Here is a 20,682-nt window from a genome sequence, read left to right on the forward strand (position 1 = left end):
AATTAAAAAAATTGGTTAGGAAACTTCTTACTGAGGAATGTAACTGTTTTTCTTGAATATTTGTGTTGTGCTGTATTTTAGTTTGTTTTACATTGTATCTGATGTTGATTCGATTTTGACTTATGAATTGTATATGCTGGGCTCCCTTGCGAAAGAGACTCTGGTCTCAATGGTGACTCCCTGTTTAAATGAAGGTAAAATAAAAATGCCAGCTTGCTCTTGGGTGGTTGTCAATCTCCTCCGCTGCTGCTTCAATGATGACGTCTGTCAGTGTTAGTGGGTGCACCTCAATAATCTAAGGTGCCTTTCTTGACCTTGTCAATTAAGGCAGTTATACATTTTAAAAACATTACAATACATTCATAACAGATTTCACAACATATTAAGTGTGTGTCCTCGGGCGTCTGCTCTACTACCACATATCTATAACACCGTCCATTCCATGTGGCCTTGAGCTCCTTTCGCAGAGACTTGTTCCAGAGTCAAGACGTTGATCTTGGGTCCGTTTTGCATTTTCCCCACTAATGGTTAAGGTGAGGATTGGGGGAGGGAATCGTAACCCCTTGTGGGGCTTCCCCTTCTGGCCCCCTGACTGCATTTGGAATGCAGAGCAGACCACAGAGTAACAGCCCGGGACATCTCACCATGAGGCCGTCAGCCAGCCACTGACACGACCCCTGACCTTGGACTGTCCAACTGCTCCCGGCCAATCACATCAATGTCACATCAAAGGGAAAGGGCCAATGTGAGCTCCTGACCTTGCGAAGCACATATGCACCTAATTGCACGCACAGAAGGAAACACATGCACTTGCGCATTCCAAGACACACCTATATTCTGGACTCTCAGTGAAAGCCCATTTCTCCTACAGCACTGTGAGGGTTTACCTTATTTTAAGACATAATCCTTGACCCAGGATGTGTTATTGTCTTAAACACGTGATCTTTGGCCTACATAATTTCCCTCTAAGCAAGGGTGGCCATTTTAGTTTTGTTGTACTATTGTGGGTGTCGAGGGTGGCTGGTCAATTCCTTTTCATGTGATACACATGGCCCCCTCTCCTGTCGTGTAGGGGGAAGTTGCCCCTAGACGCTGATCTTGGGTCAGTTTGGCATTTCCCCCACAAATGGTTAGGGTTAGGATTGGGGAGGGGAAGCTGATCCTACATCTGTACCTCGGCAAAACTTAAAACTGGATCATCTCCTGTTGGTACAGTGCTAATGCTGACCGTCAAACTGACAGGTCTAACCCATGTCAACCATCCTCTGTGCTATTAGTTGGCCTGGATTCTTGCTAACATGCTGTGTCAGTAGCTCAACTAATTATCAAGCCCTTAAGGTGAGCAAGCGCGGAGCTAGTTCAGGGCTGTGAAACGTCTGGAGGTCCCCGAGGAGTTCGAGAACCACTGCCTTAGAGCTGCTGATGTTGATGATGTTTAATGCCCCTCAGGAAGACATTCTTTCCACAGTTACATCAGCTGAACCATCCCTCCTGTCATTCCTTGGTGAATGTCAATGGAGAGAGACACCCGAGAGATGAAGGTGATATATTGGTGTGACCTTAACCGTTTCTCCCCCTTTTGCCCCTTTCGCCGCAGTCTCTTACCCCGTCGTGTAGTATACGGATGTTGTTCAGTGTGTACTGAGAATCCTATCGTCAGTCAAACCAGTCCTGGTGTATGTGACCTGAGCGGAGTGCCAAATGGTCCCCTATTCCCTACATAGTGTACTACTATGGGCCCTGGCCAAAATATTGATTTTGGGTTTTTTCGTGTAATGTAATCCATAGAATAGTCCTTTGGAGGACGGATTGTTGACATATATTTTGACATTTGTATCTAAAAGCATAATTGAGAAATAATTACTAAAAGTTGGCATATTTATGACATTTTGGCCTTACCCAGGCCTCCTTTAAGACGCCATATTATTGAATCTGTAGATGCTATATAGCAAAATATAGGGAATAAGGTGCCACTTGAGATGCTTCCTTTGCACAGTAGGTGCTGGAGTTCTCAGACAACTGGGCACGAGTCCAGGCTGGAGATGGCCTTTTATTAAGGACACTCCTCCACATAAACCTTCCCAGCACTGTCCTGGTTTTACAAGATGTCGGGGGAGGATGTGAAATAAGATATGAGGAGAGGATAGCCCTGCTGTGTTTCCACAGCTATTAAACACAGCCAAGGGTCTCGGAAGATAATGGACTTCTTCCATTTCACTGATCTGTGTATATGGTCATGAAGAGAAACGTCAAGCACACGAACACTTAAAGGGATAGTTCACTCCAAAACGATCATTCCTCCGCTGTTGGTACAATCCCCCAAAATAGTGCATGTCAGCTGTTGCGTTTTCAAGATGGTACACGTTCGGTGCAGAGCTAAAATTGTACAGAGCATCTTGCATCATATGATGATTTAAGTCCACCGCTGTACTGTGAGAGCCCAAAGTTCAACTATCTAACTAAGCCTACCCATGTTGGATGAGTTTTATCTTTTGAATGTTTTGATAAACTGCTATCTCCTCTGCCTCCCCCGGAGCTTTCAGAAAGCTAACTTCATCCCTGTGTCTTGTTGGCTAAGACATTTGACAGGAGGAGTTAAGCCCTCCTCGGCTGTCTTCCTGGTTAAATGTATTTCTGGCCTCCCAGGCTGTTGATGCCCCTCAGGCAGGTTGGTCTGTTTCCTATTGCCTCCTCCGTGCTCTTGTGGTGTTCTCTGTGTGTGTGTGTGTGTGTGTGTGTGTGTGAGTGAGCGACTCTGACTGACAGGCTAATAGCCCCCTCTCTTTACTTCTAACAGGAGTCTAATAGTTCTCTCACTTCAGGAATTGTCTTGTCGTGGGTTAAGCTACTGAGAATGGTGCAGCTGGGGAGCAACCTAGGATCAGGTTCACCCCTGTCCATGTTATCTTATTCATTGTGGTCTAGAAGGCAAAACTGATCCTAAATCAGCGCTCCTACTCTGAGACGATTGATTGACATCCAGTCCTTGGATGGTGTCTATCTCTACCCATTCACTAACCACCCAACCTTTCTTTTCTGTTGCCATAGGGCAAACTTTCTTGGAAGACAAGTCTATATTTCACTGTTGAGTGTTCCATGACATTTGGAAAAAGGTTAGGCATGTCTAGATTTCATTGTTGAGTGTTCCGTGACATTTAGTGAAAGGTTATACATGTACAAATGAGATTGGATCTATTGAGGGATTTGCTGTAGGGAACGGGGAGGGGAAAACGGGTACCTAGTCAGTTGTACAACTGAATACGTTCAACCGAAGTGTGTCTTCCGCATTTAACCCAACCCTTCTGAATCAGAGAGGCGCGGGGGGCTGTGTTAAGGATTAAGGGAGGAGCAGACAGGTCTTGTCCTGAACCTAACCCTGAGGATGGACACAGATCTTCGTCACAGTATGGATATTGAGTTTTGAATTAGGAGCTGTGCCTGTAGGAGTCTTGACCATCTCATTAAATACATTTTCTGCTCTGATATGGTTGTGACTTGTGGTGCCCAGTAGCACACTGCTTTGGTGAGTTTGAGGATGCTGACGCGATGACTGGATGCTGACGCAAGTCCCAAGCAAAGATCATTCTTGCTTGAACTGTTAATGGTAATATACTTAGGTGCAGATCCACTTACAACGTTCAGGGAAGTAGGAGAAAAGTTACAGAAAACGTTGTGTCTCATGCAAATCACGCATGTGTTGCATACTGTAACCGAGGGTCTCGAAGATCTGCTCTCCCTTTAAAATAGGAACAATTTGCACAGCTGGTCCATGTGAATGACCCATTCATGTCAGATATGCCTCAAATTCATCTAGGATTCCAAATGTGTCTTGAATGCGTTTCCTTTCAGTGAAGCTTTTCCCATGGATATGCCTAATACTGCAGGCTGTGTCCCGTCTGTCTTTTTAAGAACTCCTTCATAACTACGTGAGCAGATTGATTTCAACATGGACAAATACATTTTGCATTTGATATTTCTCTGGAGAGGGGTTGGGAGGGATAGAGCGAACGCCGGGTAGCTGGATGAATGTTGGCATTGTCTGGGCACGCACGCACACACGTCTCGGAGGGGTCCGTCCGTAATTGTTTCGATGAAATGGGACTGTACAATTGAGTGTATAATTACTTCAGGGATTTTGCTTAAAGGTTTTTCATGATTTTTGTATAACACACACACACACAGCCCAACAGGGACAAAATGCATATATTGGCAAGTTTGGGGGGGGAATGTTTTACGTTTTACGATGTTTTACGTTTTCCACAGAAAGGGCTGCTTTATTCCAGTGGAAACCGCAGGTGTTTGAAATTGCGGGCAAGAGCGGTTTAAAAATAACACTGGGGGCGACCAGGCCTGTTTTTAGACGCTCCTGGGAGAAAGGAGAGAGTGTTATTGTACATGGGGAAGGAGGGAAGGAGGGCACGTGAGAGAAGTGCGAGGAGGACGTTTGAAGCCCCATTTTCGTCTCACGCCTCACACACCCTCTGTTTTCAGGGTGCCAGCACAAAGCAGGCCTTGTGTGTCAGCGCGGTGCAGGAGAAGGGGGCAGACTGCAGGCAGTGAGTGATGGTTGGCTGAGGATACAGTAGCTGGTGTTGCCTCAGGATGGTTGAGGAGAAAGGGATAGTCTTTCACTGTCACTGATTTGACAACCACTCCAAGGAGGCTTCACTCAAGAGTCCTAAGAAGCGGAGTGAATGGTCTGTCATGTCCAATCACCTTCCTGAGGAAAAGGATGTCACCCACATGACCAGTTCCAGTTACAGAGTACTACTGCACTGCATAATAAGCATCTCCATTTTAGATCTGTCCGAACACAGATTTCCATCAGGGGACTGGCATCTGAGATTCATCATAATGGGCACGAATTGTGTTTAGTTTGCTAATACGTTCTCCGCCACGGCCCGCTGTTCCCACTCTGGGTCCCTTCTGCGTTCCGACCACTGTGAGGGAGCCTCCGTGTTCTCTAATCAAAACCAGCCGGCCCAGACCACACAGCCAGGGAAGCTCTACACTACCCAGTGGAAGTCCACCCTGCTCCTGTGTACAGCGGCAAGATTATCCCACCATTGTTTTCTTTTCTTTTCAACATACAGTCTTGTTGGATTATTTTCCAGCCGCTGCAGCCTCTTTTGCCGTCTCCCGTGTCCTCAAGCGGTCTTGTCTTAATGAAAGAGGCTGTGTATGTGGCAGGCGGCCGACAAGGCTTTTTTAGGAATTCCTCAGACATTACCTTATTGGATGACCACACATTGGGCCCAGGGTGGGGCGCAGATAACCAGAATGGGAGCAATGTGCAGAGCTGTCAACAGGGAGGGGACATAGCGAGGAAGAGAAGGGTAGGGTGAGGTAAGAAGCGATGGAGGGGGGGGCTGAAAGCTCAAGGTAGGCCAGAAAGCTCACCTATGACATCACATAGGAAAGTTCCCCTCACACACTCCCCCTTCTTAGCAGCACAAACGTGTTTTTCATTGAGACTTGTTATATGCGCTAGCCGTGTTGCAGCCTATGAAATATACACTGCAGCTGGCTGGCTGGTTTCCTGGTCGGTGTTGGTGTGAGTTATAGTGGAGAGCCAGTGTCTTAAAGTGTTGTGTGCTTTAGCGGCTGAGGAAAAACAAGCCCGCGTCTGGTTAGTTTAACCAGTCAGCAGAGGTGATCAAGCGCCTTATTCAGACTCAATGTACAGTAGCCTACTGACGTTCTGTGCTCCTTGTGAAGTTGTACCATGAAAGTGCTTTAATTCATTAGCTTAACGGACGGACTTAATGAAAATCACTGTTTTAAAAGGCGCCTTGTTAGCGTCATACTCACGTCACAACAAGCACTCTTTAGCCCCGTGTACTGTATGTACTATGTGTGCATGGGTGTGAGAGAGAGATTTCTCTTTGACCCCTGTCTAAGTGAGCTGAACAACTGATCCGACACAGACTTGATATAAATTGATAGCCAGGGAATGAGCGATCTACAGGTGGAAACACCCTTCGCTGCATCTGTGACAAGGCACATAAGTTGTTTTCCAGGTTCGTAGGAATTTTAAAGCATTCCTCAAACAGTGGATCTGGATCGACACAATGTAGGGGAGACTGGGGGCAATTGTAACCGTTTTTGTATTTTACTCCATTGCTCGAACGAGGCCAGACATTTTTTGATATAAGAAACGTACATATGTCTTCAAATCATTCATACCATTTATATGTCTGTACATAAGATATTGATTTTATTGAATATTGATTTTAAGTCCGGACGGTTAAATTTGTGCCACGGGCAATTGTCACAAGAGCTGGGGTCAAATGAAACACCTAAAAAATAAACCAAATTCACTTAACTTCAAAAACATTCATTATTATGAATTATAATCTTATCATAGACATACAGTTGGAAGTCGGAAGTTTACATACACTTAGGTTGGAGTCATTAAAACTTGTTTTTCAACCACTTCACAAATTTCTTGTAAACAAACTATAGTTTTGGCAAGTCAGTTAGGACATCTACTTTGTGCATGACACAAGTCATTTTTCCAACAATTGTTTACAGACAGATTATTTCACTTATAATTCACTGTATCACAATTCCAGTAGGTCAGAAGTTTACATACACTAAGTTGACTGTGCCTTTAAACAGCTTGGAAAATTCCAGAAAATGATGTCATGGCTTTAGAAGCTTCTGATATGCTAATTGACACTATTTGAGTCAATTGGAGGTGTACCTGTGGATGTATTTCAGGCCTACCTTCAAACGCAGTGTCTCTTTGCTAGACATCATGGGAAAATCAAAAGAAATCAGCCAAGACCTCATAAATATTTTGTAGACCTCCACAAGTCTGGTTCATTCTTGGGAGCAATTTCCAAACGTCTGAAGGTACCACGTTCATCTGTACAAACAATAGTACGCAAGTATAAACACCGTGGGACCACGCAGCCGTCATACTGCTCAGGAAGGAGACGCGTTCTGTCTCCTAGAGATGAACGTACTTTGTTGCGAAAAGTGCAAATCAATCCCAGAACAACAGCAAAGGACCGTTGTAACGGCTGTCGTCGGTGGAAGAAGGTGAGGACCAAGGTGCAGCGTGGTAAGTGTTCATGATATTTAATAATAATCAAAACTGAACACTGAATAACAAAACAACAAAGAAACAACCGAAAACAGTTCTGTCTGGTGCAGACACACAAAGACTGAAAATAACCACCCTCAAAACCCAACAGAAAACAGGCTACCTAAATATGGTTCCCAATCAGGGATAACGATTGACAGCTGCCTCTGATTGAGAACCATATCAGGCCAAACACAGAAATAGAAAATCATAGAAAAACTAACATAGACTGCCCACCCCAACTCACGCCCTGACCATACTAAAACAAAAAACAAAACAAAGGAACTAAGGTCAGAATGTGACAACCGTGGGAAGATGCTGGAGGAAACGGGTACAAAAGTATGTATATCCACAGTAAAACGAGTCCTATATCGACATAACCTGAAAGGCCACTCAGCAAGGAAGAAGCCACTGCTCCATAAAAAAGTCAGACTATGGTTTGCAACTGCACATGGGGACAAAGACTGTACTTTTTGGAGAAATGTCCTCTGGTCTGATGAAACAAAAATATAACTGTTTGGCCATAATGACCATCATTATGTTTGGAGGAAAAAGGGGGAGGCTTGCAAGCCGTAGAACACCATCCCAACCATGAAGCATGGGGGTGCTTTGCTGCAGGAGGGACTGGTGTACTTCACAAAATAGATGGCATCATGAGGAAGGAAAATGATGTGGACATATTGAAGCAACATCTCAAGACATCAGTCAGGAAGTTAAAGCTTGGTCACAAATGGGTCTTCCAAATGGACAACGCCCCCAAGCATACTTCCAAAGTTGTGACTACTTTCAACCCTAAAAAACAAACATTTGCCCATAAAATTTGAAAATAGTGAGATATTTGACTGTACCTTTTCAAGCAGGGAGAAATCCTAAATGTGCATGTACTGTGAGTTTCATCACTCTAGCTTTTTTCAAGGTTTGACAATTGCCCCCCGTTACAGTCTCCCCTACTTTTGAACTGAAATGAGCTCACAAGTCCTCAACTGGCAGCTTCATTAAATAGTACCAGCAAAACACCAGTCTCAACGTCAACAGTGAAGAGGCGACTCCGGGATGCCGGCCTTCTAGGCAGAGTTCCTCTGTCCAGTGTCTGTGTTCTTTTGCCCATCTTAATCTTTTATTTTAATCTTAATCTTAATCTTTTATATAGGTACGCCTATATTCCATAAAAAAATCTGCTGTTTCCTTCAACAATAGTCATTTACAACATTAACAATGTCTACACTGTATTTCTGATCAATTTGATGTTATTTTAATGGACACAAAATGCGCTTTTCTTTCAAAAACAAGGCCATTTCTAAGTGACCCCAAACTTTTGAATGGTAGTGTATGTTATAATTTCGAGGCCAGCAGGTTCTCAAGAACAATACCAGAAAGTCTAGGTCCTTCAGCGATATAAACACATGGAATAGCCCTACTGGTTATGCCTGGCCATGTATAAACACAGGTCATTACATCTTTTACATCAACGGATATCATCCAAAAAAAACAATCAAATCAAATCAAACAATGCATATCATCGAAGCGGCGTTTCCTCTTAGACACGTTCTCTGGCAGAGATGTTTGACTTCTAACTTGACCCTAGTTAGCAGTGCTTGGCAGCTATTCCCTTACGAGGCCTTAAACCATTATTGGCTGCTGTTGTAGGGCTGTTGTTATCGTACAGACATATCTGCTGCTGGAATGTGTACTATGCTAAGTACTGGGGCCAAGGAACTCACTGGACAGTACTTCTTTGAGAGAAACCGTAATCGTTTTAAAGACCTTTTTCGCGACGGTCAAACGTCTGTCAGTGGAGGCTTAGCAGACTAGGCCGGGTGTTTAATAGCAGCAGTGAGAAATGTTTCAACGTGTAATAGCCACGGGCATACATTTGACACCCCAAGCACTACAGGTGCTAAATGCTATTAGCGCGTAGTTAGGGTGTTGTTATTCTACTGGTCCCCATTGAAGCCTGAATTGTTAGCCTGAATGAGGATGGAAGCTGGCTGTTTCCATTTGTGTCCTGACCTAGCATACAGTACTGTGGACTTTTGGCATACGGTAATTCCCGGCATGATTCCCCCGATAAAACAAGTAGAAGACAAGTACATTTTCTCAATGGGGTCAATCTCCATGCCAGAAATGAAGAGATCCATAGAGGTGATGGTATGTGTGCATCCAAAACCTTAGACTTTTATAGACCCACAAGCTCTACTCTAGAACTCCGGTAGGCCGTAAACCCCCAGCAGTCTCCAAGAGTTAAGGCTTAAGGCACTCTTTGATTCTGGCCTTCTGTTCTAGAGTCCAGGGTACTAAAACTCAAACCATGACCCTATAACCTGCCAATGACCTAGAGCAGGGATCATCAACTAGATTCAGTCAAGGGACAATTTTTTTCTGGAGAGGATGGTCGGAAGGCCGGAACATACAGTAACTACAAATAATTTGTAGACTGCAAATAAATTGACTGCAAGAAGCCCAAACAGATATAATATTTGCCTAAAACGTAATTATTTCAAACCTTGCTTACATTTGTATGTGTCTCTATATTATGTGTGGGGATTCTTGGGAACAGATTTCCAAAATTAAAATGATTTCCTGGTGTTTTTACATTATTTTATGTCCAACAGTTATTAAAATTCTCAACAATTTTTTAAAATTATTATTATTATTATTCTCTTTGCTCAGAAATCTTGGGGGGGGGGCCAAATAAAACCACCCATGGGCCAAATTGGGGGAACCCTGCCAGTTGGGGAACCTGACCTAGAGTCTTCTAGTCTAAGGTATTTTCTGTGTTTTAGAAAGCAGCTTACTTAGGGATTTTATTCATATGTGTGCAGGCCAGTCACTGCCAGATTTCCCCAGTTCTTCCAAGTTTGTGGGAAGACAGTGGTTGCTGGTTGCCTGGTTGGTGATTACTGCTGACTCTAGTCTTGACGCCGACCCCTGTCTCTTGTCTCTGGTCAATTTGTGTCGGAGGGATACGTGCTCGTCATCACAGCCCCGCTGTGTCTTTGACCTGGCTACTGCACTATTTACATATTTCTGAAGTGAGTGTGAGGCTCATGGGGAGAGAAACATGCAAATGGCCGTTTGACTTGGCTTCTCGCCGATCCCACATCAATAGGTTTTTACTCAGCGAGAATGGCAGGGCGGCCCGACTAGGGCTAAAACACAGGTTCGTTTTCTGTAGGGAGGACAGAGTGAGGGCGCATACTGGGCACTAGTTATTTCCCCATTACAGGTGCACCTTTGAAATTCATGAAGGGACAAACATGTGGTTACTATACAAGGACTCTGTGTTCGATGCCTGATGGTTAGTGGTAAGGTTGTTACGGTTGTTAGCTTTGAAGCGTAAACAGGTGATGCTGGTGTGTATTGATTGATTGATTTTTTTTAAATATGAAAGGGAAAATCAAATATTTTGTTGTAACGTTCTTCGTCGGGCGAAAGAGAGGAGGACCAAGATGCAGCGTGGTGAGTATTCATTTTAATAAGAATACTTAAACAACGAACAAAACAATAAACCGACAAATGAACGAAAACGTAACAGTCCCGTAATAGTAAACACAGAGGAACAGGAACAATCACCCACAACCCACAAAGACAAAACAGGCTACCTAAATATGGCTCCCAATCAGAGACAACGACTAACACCTGCCTCTGATTGAGAACCATATCAGGCCAAACACATAGAAACAGACAAACTAGACATACAACATAGAATGCCCACTCATATCACACCCTGACCAAACAAAACATAGAAACATACAACGCAAACTATGGTCAGGGCGTGACAGTTGTGGGAAAAGTCTTACTGTCTTAAGGAGCTGTTGATAACAAAGATCGGGAAGTAAATTGAAAGGTTGGCTGAAAGTAATTGATCTATTTTGCATAACTTACTACAAGTAGACTGTCTATATCAGCATGTAGTAGAGATTGTGATCTAGGAGTTGTCACAAAAAAAACTAACGATGTGGCTATTCTAACATCACTCTTCCATACGAGTCTCCCTGCTTGATAATGGAAATAATTGTGATATGCTTGGCAGTATTTGATCATGTTATTCCATAGTGCTATTTGGTAGTGCTGTAATCCCTCTTTAAAAAGTTGATCTATTCGCACTGGGCCTGCAATGTCATCCTCGGGGGGATATTTTGACTAATTTCGAGGTTTGATTTGTGTGCAGATGTTTTTTGTGAAATATCTGAGTGGGTGCATCATGCTTTACTATACTGAACAAAAATATCAACACAACATGCAACCATTTCAATGGTTTTACGGAATTACAATTCGTGTAAGGAAATCAGTCAATTGAAATACATTCATTAGGCCCTAATCGATGGATTTCACATGACTGGGAAAGGGGTGCAGTCTTTGGGTGGGCCTGGGAGGGCATAGGCACACCCACTTGGGAGCGCGGCCCACCCACTGGGGAGCCAGGCCCAGCCAATCAAAATTAGTTTTTCCCCACAAAAGGGCTTTATTACAGACAGAAATACTCCTGAGTTTCATCAGCTGTCCGGGTGGCTGGTCAAAGACGATCCTGCAGGTGAAGAAGCCGGATGTGGAGGTCCTGGGCTGGCGAGATTACACGTGGTCTGCGGTTGTGAGGCCGGTTGGACGTACTGACGTATTCTCTAAAATGACAATGGAGGCAGTTTATGGTAGAGAAATTAACATTAAATCCCTGGCAACAGCTCTGGTGGACAGTCCTGCAGTCAGCATGACAATTGCACTCTCCCTCAAAACTTGAGACTGTGGCATTGTGTTATGTGACAAAACTGCACATTTTAAAGTGGCCTTTTATTGTCCCCAGAACGAGGTGAACCTGTGTAATGATCATGCTGTTTAATCAGCTTCTTGATATGCCACACCCGTCAGGTGGATGGATTATCTTGGCAAAGGAGAAATGCTCACTAACAGGGATGTGCACATAATTTGAGAGAAATAAGTGTTTTGTGAGTATGGAACATTTCTGCTATCTTTTATTTCAGGTCATGAAACATGGGATCAACACTTTACATGTTGTGTTTCTAATTTTGTTCAGTATACAGTGTGATACTGTACTCCTGGCAGTCTCCTCTTAGCCCCTCCAGCATCACAGATATTTTCTCTTTCCATAAACCAGTGACATCACTGGATGTTTGAGGTCAGCACTGCGGAGTATCACTGTAAATCTATTATCACTATAGAGAATGAGTCTCTCAGCACGGCTGCCCAGTCCTGTATGTTGCCTATGGAATACCCCTGAGGTCCTTATATTGCAGTTTTCATAGCGAACCTTCACCCTCACTTTGCTATGTTCTATTTAATTGCACAATTTTCTGAAACTGTGTTTTTCTTAGAGGAAACTACTTCACACAAGGTAGATTTAAAACTATGTAAAAACGTTACTTTTGGTACTTTGCTAACGTTAACGGTTGTGCAGAATTGTGATCACAGATTTACGATGGTATTGTGGCTTCTCATGATCAAAGCAGGATGGCAGTGTGCTGCTGTCATGCGTCAGATTGAGTATCCTCCTCCGCTTTCTCTCTCTAGTCTCTCTCATGTCTCGGGACAATAGATCTGGCAGTGCTGAGACGCAGCTGTGTTTGTGCTGCAGCTGGACTTAATACCCCTTTCTCCTGACCCTGCCTTTCTGAGGCGTTAGGGGGAGGACTGGGGAGAGTCGTGGAGCAGAACGGCAGGTGGGCCTAGACACTCCACAGGTGGCTGGATTCCACCCAGCCCCTCTCCTGAACATCACAGCCCCATCCTTGGCTCTAGCTCTCGGACGGAGAGAAGTCCGGCGGAATTCATCATGATTACCGGAAAAGTGGAGAGGTCAGCATTTGGATGGGACACAAAAATGCCTCCACCGTCCCTCTGGCTGTCCTCTTGCCGATAGGTCCTTAGCCTCAGCCTGGGCAGCACGGGGGAGAGGTGGACAGTGCAGGAATGTAGTCGAAACCAGTTTGCTCTTTGGCCTTTCAGAGGTAACCAAGCATGTCCACACAGCTTTTCTTTCCCCTGCTCCTCTCCGTGGCTGCGTCACAAAAAGAGAAGGAAAAAAAGAGAGGAGATTGTTGATCAGCATAGCACCCAGATAAGGACTTTGCGGCCAACCTTCCTAGTCAGGAAAGAGCCTAGAGCTGACAGTGGAGTTACAAGCTTGGAGCCTGGTCTTTGGTCTCAGAATATTCAAACCAGCACCTGTTTCTAACGAGTATAGGAAGGATTTAAAATGAGCAGGGTCCTATAGTCACCTCCCTTCTTACGAGACGGAGCTAGCGTTGCACCACGTGAGATCCTCAGCTAGACAGAGCTCACTGTCTCGTACACTTATTCCTTGGACGCTAAGCAGGAAGCCACCTCTGCTGCTTGCTCGCCCGCTGCCACTGACCATAATCTCTCTCTTTCTCGCTCTCTCTCTGTCTCTCTCTCTTTCTCTCGCTTACCCTCGCTCCCACACAGACAGAGGTCTGTGAAGCATTTCTAATCTCTTGGGAGTGTGTTGTTGTATCCCTGCGATGTTGAGGGTCTGTCCATCTCTGTCCTGGGCATGTTTCTCAGGCCATGACATGCCACATCTTGATGTGAGCTATTGTGAAAGGTGGTTGTTTTGTCCTATGGAAAGATTGGCAAAGATCTTGCTTTGTCAGGACTTGACAGCGATTTGATCAGATCTGATAGCACCCGGAGAGCTCTTCACGCAACCAACACAGGCCGCAGCAGGAGCTGGAGCAAAACCATACCTTTCCCTTTTGATGTGATCCAATCTCTTAAGCTGCGTTTCCTTATCTGACACGGGCAGGTAGGTTAAACGTTCGAAAAAGTGGAATTAAAAAGTGACATTGGAGGTTTTACGACCCTTTATTGTGAAGGGAGAGAGGGAGGGATGGAGGGAGGGAGATATGGGCTTCTTAACTGTAGAGCCAAGGGGAAAACATTGCGTCCTAAGTACAGCGGTGCTTGTGAAGGCAGAATTAAGACCTCACATTTCACGGCACGTGGGAATGCGCTCAGTCTGCAGCTAGCCTATTAGAGTGGGCTGTTAGTGAATGGTGCTGTTAGTCTGGTTATATTCAACAGCTGTGGAGCCTTTGAGTCAGTTTCCCAAATGGTGGTGTGGGACCTACTAGTGTGTCATGGCTATTTCAGAGGAAAGAAACTTTGGCTTTTTCCATTTGTCAAAAGAACAATGGAAATAGCATGTTTTCAAGAACATTCTTAAAGCTTTAGGGTTTTGGCCCTAACATTTTAAGAGCTACTGTCTTCCAGAACCATTAGAAGACCACTACATTTCTGGGTAAATATGTGCGTCAAGCAGACCTACTTGTAGTCAATGATCCCTCAACGAATGTCACACAGGTCATTGACTCGTTAAAAACATGGAACCCAAGTGAGAGTTCAGAGCACTTCTTAGCGGAGACAGCGTCGGCAGGCTGCCAAGCCTGAGAAATAGCAGCAGCTGGCTTTTACCATTTTTACCATGAGCTCATTTAGACCAGCAGCCCCGAGGTCTGTACAGTATCCACAGCACTTCTCCTCAAACACCCCCACGTCTGTGTTGTCTTGTTCGGGAGGCCTCTGATAGGAGTCAAAGATGCTAGACAGGCCCAGTTGTATCCTTCTGTGTTTATTCTTGATGCATTTTTTTCTGTAATGGAAGAAAATCCTTGGGATTGGGATAATTATTTCATGCTAATGTGCCCAAATGTATGACTCCCACGTTTCCAGATGAAGGAAGCAAATCCATCATTTGGGGTGACATTGATGGAATGGATGGTGAGTTTCCATGCCGACGGGAAGTAAACGGGAACAATGTGTCCTTCTAAAAGTCACGCTTCTTCTCTCCTGCTCGTCTCCTGCTCAGCATTAATATTGCAAACTAGATAACTTAATGAAAGAGTATTTTTATGCTCAAGGCAGCACTGGTTTTAAGGTCTTCTTCGAACTGTGGCTTGTGATATGCCACTCTCTGTTAGTGCAGTAGATTCCACGGCAACCCTAAATCTTAACACTATATTTTGTACAAATAAATGTGTGAGGTCAGGTCATGGCCTTAACCCAAACTGTGAATGGCACGGTATATGCCACATTTACTTCATTTGATTGCTTCTGCAGTCTCTGCCCTGTCAGCATAAATGTCGTCAAAGACTTTGTGGTCAGTGCCTGGGGGATGATTACAGGTAATTGAAGGGGCCACTTCAGTAGAAGTGATCATGTCCTTAGATCTCGATCTCGTCTCTAATGAGACGGTGTTATCATCTTGGTGTGAGACCTGTGCCATCCTCTATATTCCATGTGAAGGGAGTGGTGATGAGGAGGCGGGTTAGGGTGTGTCTCCACTTCCACTTCCTGAGGTGAACACTGTCATTAATATACTCCACTGTCCTGTACTTACCTCGGCCACACCAAAGTATTCCACATGGCCACACTGCCCTGCTCGAGACAGCTGGACTACAGGACTATATTATCTGTGTGTGGTTTATTTCTCCAACTGTGGCGCAATGAATTTGACCCTGGGAAAGGCTATGTTTGGCTAAAAGCAGTTATTTGTCAGCCCGGTGCAGCTGGCTCATGTGTAGTGGTTTTCATGGATATCTGTGCTAATACCTCTCTCTCTCGCTCTCGCTTTCTTACTCTCTTTCTCTCTCGCTCTCTCGCTCTCTTTCTTTCTCTCTCTCGCTCTCTTTCTTCCTTTCTCTCTCTCTCTCTCTCTTTCTTTCTCTCTCTCTCGCTCTCTCGCTCTCTTTCTTTCTCTCTCTCTCGCTCTCTCTCTCTCGCTCTCTTTCTTTCTTTCTCTCTCTCTCGCTCTCTCTCTCTCTCTCTCGCTCTCTTTCTTTCTCTCTCGCTCTCTCTCGCTGTCTTTCGCTCTCTCTCTCCCCCTCTCCTGTATAGCTGAAGCAGTTGGACAAGGCAGCGGCGGCGGCCCACACCTATTTCCAGGCCAACCCAGAGCATGTGGAAATGGATCAGAACTTAGAGCAGTACAAGGCTCTGGAGGGAACCGATCAGGACCACTTTGTGGACAGAGAGGCCCGGCCTCATCAGGTAAGAGTGTGTAACTGTTTCTCGAGGATAGGGTTACAACATTCTTGTATCTTTTCCCGCAAATTCCCTGGTTTTCCAGAAATCCCAGGAATCCTCCAAACAGCATTTATGGGAATTTTGGGAAAGTTTGGAGAAAGTTTGCAACCCTACCCAAAGTACTCTCAATGGGGATTTTCCATTGAGAATGATTATAATCCATCTTTACACAACTTGTTTGATTAGTGTAAAAATTCAGGGCCTGTTTTATTACCTTTAAATGGCATCCTTCCTTTCTAACTTCCATGACGTACTAATCGATAATCAGACATGGTGATGTCTAAGTTGAGACAATATTATTTTCCCCTTCCCGCAATACATTCTAAACTCTACTGTCCCCAAGTAATTGCTCTTCTCTAGGAAGTAACGATAGAAGTAGCCGATGCCAATGAGCTACATGTACACTGAAAAGACAATACAACAGAGAAATTATAAACTGGGTGGTTCGAGCCCTGAATGCTGATTGACTGACAGCCGTGGTATATCAAACCGTATACCAGGGGTATGACAAAACATTTATTTTTACTGCTCTAATTACGTTGGTAGCCAGTTTATAATAGCAATAAGGCACCTTTGTTTGTTTGTGGTATATAGCCAATATACCACGGGTAAGGGCTGTGTCTAGGCACTCCGCGTTGCGTCGTGCATAAGAAAAGCCATATACCACACCCCCTCGTGCCTTTTTGCTTAAATATAGCATGTATGTCAATAATTGTTCTATGGGTGTGAGCAGTGGTGGAAAAAGTACCCAATTGTCATACTTGAGTAAAAGTAAATATACCTTAAAAGAAAATGACTCAAGTAAAAGTGAAAGTCACCCAGTAAAATACTACTTCGAAATGTACTTAAGTATCAAAAGTAAAAGTATAAATCATTTCAAATGGCTTATATTAAGCAAACCAGATGACACTATTTTCTTGTTATTTTAATTTACGGATAGCCAGGGGCACAGTTCAACACTCAGACATCATTTACAAACTAAGCATTTGTGTTTAGTGAGTCCGCCAGATCGGAGGTAGTAGGGATGACCAGGGATGTTCTCTTTATAAGTGTGTGAATTAGACCATTTTTCTGTCCTGCAAAGCATTGAAAATGGGACTAGTACTTTTGGGTGTCAGGGAAAATGTAACGAGTAAAAAGTACATTATTGTAACGATTCTCGTTGGTGGAAGGAGAAGAGGACCAAAATGCAGCGTGGTTAGTGTTCGTCATATTTAATTAAAACTGAACACTACACAAAACAACAACGAGGAAAAAACGAAAATAAAACAGTTCTGCCAGGTGAACATACACTAAACAGAAAACAACCACCCACAACCAAAATGGGGAAAACAGGCTACCTAAATATGATTCTCAATCAGAGACAACGATCGACAGCTGCCTCTGATTGAGAACCATATCAGGCCAGACATAGAAATACAACAACATAGAAAACAGAACATAGACTACCCACCCCAACTCACGCCCTGACCAACCTAACACAAAGACATAAAAATAAACTAAGGTCAGAACGTGACAATTATACTCTTTAGGAATGTAGTGGAGTAAAAGTCTAAGTCAAAAATATAAATAGTAAAGAACAGATACCGCAAAAAACGACGTAAGTAGTACTTTAAAGTATTTTTACTTAAGTACTTTACACCACTGGGTGTGAGTGGGTGTATGTGTGTGTATGTGTCTGTATGTGTCTGTGCATATGAATGGGAGTGTGAAGGAGGGTGAATATGTGTAGGAGGGTGGGAGAGAATGGGTGGGTGGCTGCATGGGGTATATGCTGTATGTGAATGAAGGAGAATGGATGAGTAAGTCGATATATGGATGATAAACTTTGCCTGGGTGGGTAAGGGAGGGCAAGGATAGCAGGGGATGATAAGCTTGGCTTGGGTGTGGGAAAGGGGGAAGAAAACTGTGAGGGGAAGGCGGAGAGGTTTGGCATGGGCGAGGGAGAAGGAACAATTTAACTATACTATATGCTATACTATAATGTAGTTGCATTTGATTTTGTGACTTGCAAACCTGCGGTAAAATGAATCAGAGTTCTGGACAGATTAGGAGAGGATGTCGAGTTCTTGTTTGTCATTGTAGTTATGATCCAATGGTGGTTATTGGTGAGAGTGGAGACTTCTCTGAAGTGTGTGTGGGGACTTCATCCCACTCTCTCGGTGGACCCACTCTCCCCAAGTTGACCCCCACCAGCCACTGTACGTTAATTTAATTTACAAGGTAATACAAACTGACGACAGAACTTATTAAGTGGCAGTCTTCCTCCAATGTGTGTATAATGACATAATCTACAGTCTTTCGGTTCATTAGGAGAGGAGTTGGTGCTTAAAAGCTCTAAGAAGGCATAGTGCCTCAAAGTACAAAGATGTTCTTTGCTTTATGTTTTTTGTGTGTTCTCTGTTCAATGTCTGCTCAGTCCACATAATCACACGCTCTATATATGTAATGTACACTACCGTTCAAAAGTTTGGGGTCACTTAGAAATGGCCTTGTTTTTGAAAGAAAAGCACATTTTGTGTCCATTAAAATAACATCAAATTGATCAGAAATACAGTGCAGACATTGTTAATGTTGTAAATGACTATTGTAGCTGGAAACGGCTGATTTTTAATGGAATATCTACATAGGCGTACAGAGGCCCATTATCAGCAACCATCACTCCTGTGTTCCAATTGTCACGATCTATCACAAGGATGACGCTGGAGAGACGAAGCAGGTACGGGGAGTAACATTTAATAAATAACGGACATGGAACGAGACATAAACAGCTTAGCAAACAGAAAAACAATCAATGCAGAAGCAGGGAACAGAGCTGGGGAACTGACACATATAGGGGAGGAAATGAACAGGTGATAAGAGAGTCCAGGTGAGTCCAATAACGCTGATGCGCGTGACAAGGAAAGGCAGGTGTACGTGATGGATGGCAGGAGTGAGTGATGCAAGGCATTCTGGCGCCCTCAAGCGCCAGGGGGAGGGAAAGAGCGGGAGCAGACGTGACAGTACCCCCCCACTAGGGGCGCCACCCGGCGTCCCACCTGGGCAAACCGGCCGAGACATGGGCGCTGGACAAGCCGGTTGAGGCGTGGAAGCCCGACGAACCGGCTGGAGCGTGAGAGCCTGGCGAGCCGGCTGAGGCATGGGAGCCTGACAGTACCCCCCCTCTAGGGGCGCCACCCGGCGTCCCACCTGGGCGAACCGGCCGAGACATGGGCGCTGGGCAAGCCGGTTGAGGCGTGGAAGCCCGACGAACCGGCAGGAGCGTGAGAGCCTGGCGAGCCGGCTGAGGCATGGGAGCCTGACGATCCGGCTGAGGAAACCCGATGATCCGGTGGAGTGTGACGTGGGATGGGAAGCCACCGAGCCAACCGAGGCAATGAAACCTCTCGAGCCAGCCAGGGCATGAAAGCTCGACGGGCTGGCTTAGGCACCCCCGGTTCCATCGGCGGCAGAATCCACCCCCGACGTCACCGACAAAACAAAAAACAAACAAACAAAAAACTCCTGGACCGGCTGGGCAGACAAGAACTGACGATCCAGCTGAGGCCCGACGTGGGATGGGCGCCATCCGAGCCAACCGGGGCAAGGAAACCTCTCGAGCCTGCTAGGGCGTGGAAGCCCGACGAGCAGGCTAGGCACCCCCGGTTCCATCGGTGGTGACCCAGAGCCGATGCCACTATACCAACCAGAACGCCAGTACTCCCCGATGCTTCGTGTGAAGGCTTCTGCATTCTGTCACGATCTATCACAAGGATGACGCTGGAGAGACGAAGCAGGTACGGGGAGTAACATTTAATAAATAACGGACATGGAACGAGACATAAACAGCTTAGCAAACAGAAAAACAATCAATGCAGAAGCAGGGAACAGAGCTGGGGAACTGACACATATAGGGGAGGAAATGAACAGGTGATAAGAGAGTCCAGGTGAGTCCAATAACGTTGATGCGCGTGACAAGGAAAGGCAGGTGTACGTGATGGATGGCAGGAGTGAGTGATGCAAGGCATTCTGGCGCCATCAAGCACCAGGGGGAGGGAAAGAGCGGGAGCAGACGTGACACCAATGGCACGTTGTGTTAGCTAATCCAAGTTGATTATTTTAAAAGGCTAATTGATCATTAGAAAACCATTTTGCAATTATGTTAGCACAGCTGAAAACGATTGTTCTGATTAAAGAAGCAATAAAACTGGCCTTCTTTAGACTAGTTGAGTATCTGGAGCATCAGCATTTGTGGGTTCGATTACAGGCTCAAAATGTCCAGAAACAAATAACTTCCTTCTGAAACTTGTCGGTCTCTTCTTGTTCTGAGAAATGAAGACTATTCCATGTGAGAAATTGCCAAGAAACTGAAGATCTCGTACAACGCTATGTACTACTCCCAGCACAGAACAGCGCAAACTGGCTCTAATCAGAATAGAAAGAGGAGTGGGAGGCCCCGGTGCACAACTGAGCAAGAGGACAAGTACATTAGAGTGTCTAGTTTGAGAAACAGATGCCTCACCAAGTCCTCAACTGGCAGCTTCATTAAATCG

The 20,682-nt window shown here is 44.9% G+C and overlaps 1 protein-coding gene across 1 annotated transcript in view; it reads left to right on the plus strand.

Annotated features, from left to right (window-relative positions):
• The window catches only part of LOC120054624 (prolyl 3-hydroxylase 2-like), a 96,827-nt gene that overhangs the window by 47,448 nt on the left and 28,697 nt on the right, over positions 1-20,682 (plus strand). The window contains exon 2 of the mRNA XM_039002114.1: positions 15,962-16,114. Within this exon, the coding sequence (XP_038858042.1) occupies positions 15,962-16,114 (153 nt within the window). The remainder of the gene's footprint in view (positions 1-15,961; positions 16,115-20,682) is intronic.

The sequence above is a fragment of the Salvelinus namaycush genome, chromosome 10 (assembly GCF_016432855.1).
Source record: "Salvelinus namaycush isolate Seneca chromosome 10, SaNama_1.0, whole genome shotgun sequence".
In the NCBI taxonomy this organism is placed as follows: domain Eukaryota; kingdom Metazoa; phylum Chordata; class Actinopteri; order Salmoniformes; family Salmonidae; genus Salvelinus; species Salvelinus namaycush.